The sequence below is a fragment of the Nicotiana tabacum genome, chromosome 17 (genome assembly GCF_000715075.1).
Source record: "Nicotiana tabacum cultivar K326 chromosome 17, ASM71507v2, whole genome shotgun sequence".
In the NCBI taxonomy this organism is placed as follows: Eukaryota; Viridiplantae; Streptophyta; class Magnoliopsida; order Solanales; family Solanaceae; genus Nicotiana; species Nicotiana tabacum.
Genome location: NC_134096.1, coordinates 83,122,254 through 83,132,649, shown reverse-complemented (window position 1 = coordinate 83,132,649; position 10,396 = coordinate 83,122,254). Strand labels below are relative to the sequence as shown.

Below are 10,396 nucleotides of genomic sequence, written 5' to 3'. Positions count from 1 at the left end.
TGATGTCGCCTATTGTGGAACTAGGCAAGCCGACTCATTTCCAAAACAAACAGATATTTTCATTTCAAAGATAATTTTAATGTTATTTAATATAAAAACCTTCGCAAAGGAGTTCAAATTAAAATAAAAGTGCGAAAGAAAAAGCCCGACATCGGGGTGTCACTAGTCATGAGCATCTATTATAATCTATCTAACAATATCAAGGCTAACTCAGCCTGAAAAATAGCTAAATACAACTGGAGGAAGACAAGAGGGAGAAGAGCAGGGGTTGCGATCTCTAAACAGCTACCTTGCTATCTCCAAGAAAATCTGCAACCAGAACAATCAATAACTACTACCGTGTCCAGCTACACCTGAATCTGCACACAAGGTACAGAGAGTAACGTGAGTACGCCAACTCAGTAAGTAACAACAATAAATGAAGACTGAACAGTAGTGACGATCAATAAAACGTATAACGTTCATATCATAAAATCTCAGTGAAGTACAACATACTTTAAAAATCAGTGTTTGAATCAAATCATCTCGTTTAAACCCGGTTCCAGTAAAAATCATTTAAAGATATTTTTCCAACAGTTTTTCAAACAAAGGCTCAATGCAAAGGTGAGCAAAAATGATGAAATCATAAATAGCCCATAGGGCAAACCTCACAGTCACTCGTGCAACTCGGGCATACCTCACAATCATTCTTGCCACTCGGGCATACCTCACAATCACTCATGCTTCCCAGTCACTCAGCACTCGGCACTCGCACTCAGTAGGTACCTGCGCTCACTAGGGGTGTGTACAGACTCCGGAGGGGCTCCTTCAGCCCAAGCGCTATAATCTACACGGAGAACTCACGTGCTATAATAATAAAGTATGTTGTAGGCGGTCAGCCCCGATCCACACTCATCCTCACAAATCAGGCCCTCGGCCTCACTCAGTCATAAACCTCTCAAGCCACTCGGGCATTTTAGTAAAACAGGGCATTCGGCCCAAAATATTTATATGTATCAAAATAGAGTCATAAAACTGAGTTATAGATTTTCAATCAAAGACAATGAGAGGATAGTAAGAAAAAGGCCCCTAAGGGTCCAAACAGCACTGGCACAAGGCCCAAACATGGCATTCAACCCAATTTACAGAAACTCTTTCTAAAACATATAAGTATCATATAGTTTCAACAAAGTATGCAACTTTACAGTTGCTACGGGACGGACCAAGTCACAATCCCCAACAGTGCATGTCCACATGCCCGTCACCTAGCATGTGCGTCACTAAAAATAGTAGAATGATACAAAATCCGGAGTTTCGTAACCTCAGGAATAGATTTACAATCGTTACTTACCTCAAACCGGTCAAATCTCTACCCCGCAATGCTCTTGTCTCTGGACTCGGCCTCCAAATGCTCCAAATCTATTTACAATCAATACAATATCATCAATATATGCTAATGGAATGAATTCCACAAGAAAAACTATCAAATTAGACCAAAATCCGAAATTGGCTCAAACCCGGCCCCCGGGCCCACGTCTCGAAATTCGACAAAATTGACAAAACTAGAAAGCTCACAAATTCATCAAAATCCGACATCGTTTGGTCCTTCAAATCTTTAAATTAAACTCTTAAAAATTCTAAGCCCTAACCCCTCATTTTCACTAATTACAATGATTAAACAACGGAAAATCATAATGTATACAAGTATTAGGGCTCAAGCAACTTACCTCACTGATAGCCCTTGAATCACCTTTCGAAAATCATTCCAAAAGCTCCAAAAACCAACTTGAAAATGGTGGAAATGAACCAAAATTCGCGAAATGCTATCTATACATTCTGCCCAGATTTTCGCACCTACGGCCTATTCCACGCGCCTGCGGGACCGCACCTGCGGTCAAAAATCCTCGCACCTGCGAGAATCACTTAAACTCTCAGCCTCCGCACCTGCGCTCAGGTCTCGCACCTGCGGGCTCGCAAGTGCGTTCAAACCCTTCGCGCCTGCGCTCCAGCCTTGGCCTCCCATTTTCCGCATCTGCACTTCAAATTCTCGCGCCTGTGGTAGCGCACTTGCGTATTTCCTTTCGCTTCTACGAAGCCTGCCCAACACCCTCTTTTCCGCATCTGCGGACTCCCCTTGCGCACCAGCGACCTCGCACCTGCGACTCCTCCTTCCGCAGGTGCAGAAATAGCAGTAGCAGCAGCTTCAGCTGCATTTTCCAACTTCGACAAATCCGTTAACCACCCAAAATCACCCCGAGGCCCTCGGGACCTCAACCAAAAATACCAATAAGTCATATATCAACATACAAACTTAGTCGAACCTTCGAATAACTCAAAACAACATCAAATCACCAAATTACCCTCGGATTCAAGCCTAAGAACTTCTAAATTTTTAAATTCGGCAACTAATGCCGAAACCAACAAAACCATGTCCGAATGACCTCAAATTTTGCACACACGTCACAAATGACGCTACGAACCCATTCCAACTTCCGGAATTCCATTCCGACCCCGATATCAAATTTTTCACTGCCGACCAAATATCACCAAATTTTCAATTTCGTCAATTCAAGCCTAATTCTACCACGGACCTCCAAATCACATTCCGGACGCACTCCTAAGTCCAAAATTACCTAACGGTGCTAACAGAACCATCAGAATTCAAATCCGAGATCGTTTACACATAGATCAACATCCGGTTGACTTTCCCAACTTAAGGTTCTAAATAAGAGACTAAGTGTCTCATTCCACTCCGAAACCACTTCGGGCCCGAACCAACTAACCCGGTATATCATAATATAGCTTAAGAGCATAAAAGAAATATAAATAGGGTAAGCGGGGCTATAACTCCCGAAATAACCGACCGGGTCGTTACAGATATATGTTAAATTCTTGGTGGCAAGAAAAATCTGTTAATGATGTACATAAACTTGTTCTTCAAATTACTCCTATTGTTATATGTTGGGTACTTTGGAAGGAAACATGTGCTTGCAGGTATGAAAATTAGAAAAAAATTAGTTTGTACAAATTGGAGCAACAAGTTTGTTATACTGTAGAAGCAGCAATCTCCAAGGTCTATCCAAATTGCAAACTCACAATGCCTTGGATCCACTTTTGTGACACTCTGATAAAACTACACCCCGTCCCCAAGGTCATCTTAGTGAATTGGCAGAAACCAGAGGAACGATCATTCAAACTGAACACAGATGGTAGCTTCAACAAGATAGATGGAAAGGCAGGCATGGGTGGGGTACTAAGAGGTGGCAATGGCAACCTTATAATGGCATTCTCATTCTCAATTCAGTGTAGCAGTCATAATTTGTCATAATTTTGCAGAGGCTTATGTAGCATGGTTTGGAGGAAATTGGTGTATACAAAATGGCTACACAACCTTCACCATCGAGTTGGACTTTCTACTGGTTGCAAATATGCTTAGGGAAAGGAAGGCAAACAACTACAAGATGAACAAGATTATAGAAGAGACCGCTCAAATGATTCACCAATCTAATGTACACATTACTCAATGTTATAGAGAGGATAACCAACTAGCTGATTGGCTTGCAAAAATGGCTACCAACACACAAAATGGTAGTTTCTACTTCTCGGCACAGCAGTTACCCAAAGATGCTAAGGGCCTTATCATCTAGACAAAAATCAAATACATAGTATTTGAACAAAATATGACAAGTCGAACTTTTTTGTTAGTTAATTTTTTTCCCCCTCTCTGGTTGGGCATGTGAATAGGTTACCAGTGCCCTTTTGTGAAGGATAGACTATATCCTTGTGTTGTATTACAGAGGTAAGGGTTTATCCCCCCTCTTGAACTATCTTTTGGATGAAATATAACTCCCCAGCTAACCTAGAAAATTATTTATAAAAAAAAGGAGATAGACAATTTTAAATACAGTCAGACATTTTTATAATAATATCCCTATATAACAATCATTCATTATAAATAATAAATAAATAAAAAACGCAAAAGTTCCGAACATGTGAGTTATGTTGTGCAGAGAATTCGCTAAACTGCCTTTCTATCAAGCAATGTTCCAATATTATAGCTTTTTTTTAAAGCTTTCACAAATTTCTGACATCGCTTTTCTGGAGGTATATTCGCCATTGAATTCATGCTATAAGGTATCAGGGTATTTTAAGATCAGAACGCGGATATGGGTTACGCTTTTCAAAGCCGCATCTTGCTTGGACATTAATACAAATTTAATTTGCTATCAAAAGTGGGACTAATGTCCTAAAAATCTTAAAGAACTGAATTTTTCACTCGTTGGTGGTCCAACTAGGAAATGAAAAAAAAAAAAAAAAAAGAAGCCGAGAACCAAGGCAACTGACATCGACTGCTTGAAAGGGACATTGGACAATAGAGCTGGCTAGTTCCATTATGTAGTAATTGTATGTCTACTGAATACTAATCGAGGCCATTCTCTGTAATAAACATTTGAAATTTGTAGTTGTATGTCGAAGTATTGTTTTTATCTTCCTTTTTTCCCTTTTATCTTTTAAGTTTCAAGATACAGAACTATACAACGATTAACAGATCTATGAACAATAAATACATATATCCTTCTTGAACAACGTACCTTGTAATACTCACAGCAACGAAATGAGAAATAATCAATATTCCAAAACTATATATATCATCTCAATGAGAATTGGTTATTTAATTAGCCAATCTCAGAACTTGAAAGTGGGATAGGAAAATTCACATTTTCTAATGGAAATGTTAATCCCAAACAGAAAAAGCCATACTTTCAAATGAAGTGAACTACAACGATTTGACAAGCGTGAAAAGAAAAAGACCATCGTAGTCCTTATACTTTTTAGTCCCTATTTTTTATACTCTATACTTTGTTTACTCCATGATAACGCATCCGAAAAAGAAAAAAAGAAAAAAAAGAAAAATCAAATCCCTTGCATCTTAGAGCCTGTTTGGAAACCAGCTTTTAAGTCACTTTTTAACTTCTGAAAGTGTTTGGCAATCAAAAAAGGGCTTAAAAAAGTAAAAATCTGCTTTAAAAAAAGCCAAAAACCAACAAGTTGGTTAAACCCAACTTTTTCGAAATTGACTTACAAGCCATATTGCTTTGACCAAGGATATTATAATCTTATCCCTTATAATTTTTCTTAATCCCGAAATTACCTCTCGGTAGAAAATCCTAAAACATACATATCTTTCTTTTCTCCATTCTTGTTGCAGCATCTGCTTCCATAACTTTCCCCAACTTTATTATATTCTGAATCCTTATTAGTTAGAGGAACAAATTATTTTTCTTCCCTCTTCTGACATTTTCTTTAGATGTTTGCAATATTAGTCTTCAGATGCGACATACTTCTGCTCATTGCTCCTTTTGGTTTGGAGCTCTTGCTGGTGAGCTGGACGGTCGTCTACTTAAGAGTCATTACTTGCTCTTTTGAGTTTTATTTTTCTTTTCGTTTTGGAGCAACACCTAAAATGAAAGGTGGATAGATGCTTCAAAGCAAAAAGAGAATGAGAAAGCTATAGATTCTTGATTTGTGTAGTTGCTTCTTTCATATGGTTTAAGACTCACTCTAATTTGTTTGAGATCATTTCTTTATTAGTCCGTACAAAAATAAACTTGAAATTTATGGAAGTTTACTTGATTGAAAGCGGTGAAAAATGAACATTCAAGAATTATATTTATAAAAATTATCTAAAGTAATCAATTAGATTGAAATTAAATTAAAATATAAATTATTTTTTATTTTCATTAATTCAAAATTAAATTTCATTATAGTAATCAACTCCTTTATAATGTTAATAGCTTTAAGGATATTTTTGTCTTTTTAACAGAAAAATCAAACACTTCAACATCTTTTTTTAAGTTTCAGCACTTTTATCCAAACAGCTAACTGTTTATTTATAAAACAAGCTCCCGCACTTAAAAGCTGCTTTTAAGTATTACGCTTATAAGCTACTTTTTTTTCGGCTAATCCAAACGTTCTCTTATTCTCCGGCAACCAAAGAACTCACTAAATGCTTTTTATGAGATCCACTTTTTGTTTTTCATTTTGCTTTGCTTTTCTCCGACCACTAGTCTTTTATTTCTTTTCTTATATTTTTTTGCTTTCTTTACATGTCCAATTTTTTCTGTTTCTTTTCACTTTTTGACGTATGATGTCCAGGCATCCTTTGAAAAGTCAAGTTTCATTTCTAATGAGAAAATGTCGCAGCTGGTTAGGGTACAGTCCTAGTATTGATGCCAAAGTCTCTAACCCATGTGCGTGATCTACAGAAAAGTATAAACAACCCAACTTTCCGGCCAAACTGCAACATCAAAAGACATACACTAATTTAGTTCTAGAAAACATAAAGTCAGCTTCTATGCTCTACGCGTATTTTTGACACCAAACCTCCTAAACTTTTGGACGTTAGCCAGTAATTTATGGTTCAAAATACCTTTGAAACGAGTTGGGATCCATATTCATTTTACTAAGTTTGGTATGAACAAGGTTCCTCAGCCCGTGGAATAGGGTGTATCTTTGTCTTCCCCCAATAATTAATTAATATCATAATGCTACTAGAGAGAAAGTAACATAATATGAAGGATATATAGGCACAAGTGCGTATCTAATGTAAAGGCTACGGGTTCATCTAACTTTCGCTTATACCTTATATTTTAGCGCAAAAAATTATTAAATTTGTACAAATAATAAATTTTGAAGCCATTAAATTAGATGAGATGTGATAGAATTGTAAATTTGAACCCATAAAGTTCAAATTCTGGATTTACCTATGTATAGGCAGTATGATTAGTTAAGACCAGTTAGCTGATCACTTACAGAACAATTAATTTATTAAAGCAAGCAAGTTGAACCAACTTAGTTAAGGGAACCAATGATACACCAGAAATCATGCCCAGTTTGGTGGAAGGTTGAAGAGAGATATACTATCACTTTAATCCAACCCTCTTAAAATCGTGGACTTTAGGAGGAGAAAGAAATGAGTAGCAAATTTTGTCTAAGTTGTCTGCAGCCTGTTCTCACGTTTGTTATGTCCATTGCCAACAACCTGTTCTTATCTGGTAAAATTTTCCTTGTCTAATTTAAGTAAGATGCGAACCCCTCTAGACCCGCAGGGCCAAATAATAATCAGAATTTCCACAGTATTTTCCGGGACTAGTATGAATTGAGACTTAATTGTTGTTATTACATCTTTGGCACATTTTCAGGAGAGACTATCAGTCTCTTTCACAGTGAGTTCCCATTTTACTGTACTGACTTAGTTGATGATCTGCGTCTCTTGGGATTTTTTTGTTGATTGGGAATTGCATTTGTTCTAATTGGTTGTACAATTAGGTTAGTGTTGGGCTATCTGATGGGCAGTCCCACTTAGGCCCAAAACAAGAGCACAAGACTTAGTGGATCAACACAATTATTTATACTGTAGCTAATTATTTCTTTTGTAAATATACATACAGTTGGCTATTTTTGTAATTGGAAGACGGAAGTATAAATAGAAGTTGGGGCCAAATGTTTAAGCGGCTCATTTCATTTTATCTCTTTCCTTTCTTACTTTCTCTCTGAAGCAAACTCCATTGACGATTTCTTCAAATCGAGCTAATTCATGAGTATTAACATGGTATCAGAGCAGAGAAAACACATCTCCTATTCGTCCTCTATCGACCGATACTAACCGTGTTCAATTTTGTCCGGTTTTCGGCCAAGGTTTGCAATTTCGTTTTTTTATGAAAGTAGTTGGAGCGTGTTCTTTTGTTTATGGAACATTCATCGATGAAGTTGAAGATATCTTCTAGTTTGAGGTATTTATCTTTCAAAGAAGTTGAAGATCCTGTTCTCATATATCAGACCTAGAGTTTCTACACGACCTAGGGATTTTTTTGTGAGCTGATTTTTGGGGATTCTGTTAACTGTCACCTTCTCAAGGCCTTTACTTCTTCAGGTTGCGAAGAAGTTCGGTATTTCTTCTATCTCACTGATTTCCATTTGAGAATATAGTAAATTTGTGACTTTGTGTGAATTTGTCATTGATATGGGTAGTTCCGGACCTAGTGCGTCTACTTCTGTGTGTACTTCCAATATTGATCCTTCTTCTCCATTGTTCCTCTCATCTTCCGATGTTCCTGGTATTTCCCTCACTATACCATTCGCAGGGGTTGGATTTGGAGGATGGAAACGCAATATGATAGTCTTCTTATCTGCTAGAAATAAAATAGGATTCATTGATGGGTCATGCATCAAACCTCCTGAAAACTCTCCTCAATATAGACAATGGGATCGTTGTAATAATATGGTCATTTCATGGTTCACTCATTCTTTGTCACCTGATATTGCTGAAAGTGTACAGTACTCAGAAACAGCTGAAAGTATATGGAAACAACTTAATAATAGATATGGGGCTGTAAATGGGACCAAGGTTTTCGAATTAAAAAGGCAACTTGCCTCCACTTACCAAGAATCTCTTGATATTGCCTCTTATTTCAATAAACTCAAGAAGGTTTGGGATGAACTGGGGGTTATGTGCACCACTCATGCAAATTCATGTGTTTGTGCTACAAAAGAAGGTCTTCAAAGGAAGAAAGAGGAGGACAAAGTCCATCAATTTCTCATGGGTCTGAATGAGGTGTATATAGGGGTTAGGAGCAATCTGTTGATGATGCAACCCCTGCCCTCTCTTGACAGTGTGTATAATATTCTTCTCCAAGATAAAAAGCAAAGACAAGTGAACCCAAACCCTTCCTTTCAATCTGAGTCAGCATCATTTAATGTGAATTCTTTTTTAAATAAATCCATTCCACCACACTTTCAGCAAAAGCAATTCAATCCTCAAGCTCAACAAAGACAATTTCATCAAAGAGTAACTTTTGATCAGTCTAGAAATGCTGCTTATTGCAAGTATTGCACGAAACCTGGGCATATGGTTGAAAATTGTTACAAACTCATTGGGTTCCCCTCCAATTTCAAGTTCACCAAAGGAAGAAAGGGAGCAGCCAATATGGTTGAAAATTCTGATCTTCCTTATTCTGAATGTGTTCCTGCTACTCAGCCCACACAACCTAGTGTTAGTCAACATGATCATGGATCTGGGGTGCCTAGTCTGACCAAGTAACAGTATGATCAACTCATCTCTTTACTTCAGCAAGCTCATATGTCTGATTCTGGATCTTCACTCAATATCATAGCTTCTGCTAACTTTGCTGGTACATACTTGCCTAAAAATGTAGCATATAGTTTTAATTCTGCCTTGCTGACTCAGTCTGATTCCTTAACTTGGATAATTGATTCTGGTGCTTCTGACCATATGACATCAAATAAAGATTTCCTTATTAACATCAAACCACTACCAATTCCTTTTTTAGTTTCCCTTCCAAATGGTTATAAGGTCAAAGTTACTTGTACAGGGTCTTTTGTACTAACTGATTCTATTATCTTACAGAATGTGCTATATCTTCCTTCTTTCAAACATAACCTAATTTATGTGCACAGACTTACTGAACAATTTGATTGCATAGTTCAGTTCACCAGAATATCATGTATTCTACAGGGCCCTTCTCTGAAGAAGCCTCTAGATCTTGGTAAACTGGATAATGGTCTATACAAGTTCATTTGGGAAAAACCTTCTCAATCTCAGAGTATTCTTGCCTTCTGCTCACACTAGTAGCTTATCATCTTTGTGCACTTCTAGTTCTCCTTTCTCTCTTGTACAAACTGTTTCTTCCACATGTAATAAAGCTACTATAAATGACATGGATTGTGTCTGGCATAACATGCTTGCACATGTTCCTTTTGCTAAAATGAAATGTATTTCTGAAATTTCACATGTTATCTCATATGTTCAGTCTTTCCCTTGTGATATTTGTCCTATGGCATGGCAGACTAGAATTCCCTTTCCTGATAGCTCTATTCATACCTTTAAGCCTTTTCAATTGATTCATGTTGATATTTGGGGATCCTATCACACTCCCACTTATTCTGGTTCTAGATATTTCCTTACAATTGTTGATGATTTCTCTAGGAGTACTTGGAATCATCTTCTGGAATCCAAGAGTAATGCCTTTTCTCTTTTGAAGGCATTTGTTGCAATGGTTAAGACTCAATTTCATGTAACTGTATAAAACATAAGATCTGACAATACACTTGAACTGGGATCTAGTCATGTTGCCATTTCTTTCTTTTTCGAAAATGGTATTACTCATCAAACTACTTGTCCACACACACCCCAACAAAATGGTGTGCTGGAAAGAAAACATAGGACCCTACTTGAAGTATCTAGAGCTTTTCTTTTTCAATCTAAACTTCCTATTAAGTTCTGGGGTGACTGCCTTCTAACAGCCACATATATCATTAACAGACTCCCTTCCAGATTACTGCACAACAAGCCACCCTATGAAATCCTTTATAACAAACCTCCATATTATTCACATTT

The 10,396-nt window shown here is 37.2% G+C and overlaps 1 protein-coding gene across 1 annotated transcript; it reads left to right on the top strand.

Annotated features, from left to right (window-relative positions):
- The first annotated feature begins 8,002 nt into the window (after positions 1-8,002).
- LOC107825227 (uncharacterized) lies at positions 8,003-9,079 on the top strand. The gene has a single exon (XM_075235686.1). It carries the CDS (start codon positions 8,003-8,005, stop codon positions 9,077-9,079), a length of 1,077 nt encoding a protein of 358 aa, XP_075091787.1.
- The last annotated feature ends 1,317 nt before the right edge of the window (positions 9,080-10,396 follow it).

Excerpts from the sequence above, each read along its gene's own strand:
- LOC107825227 (XM_075235686.1), top strand. The coding sequence starts at position 8,003 with ATGGGTAGTTCCGGACCTAGTGCGTCTACTTCTGTGTGTACTTCCAAT.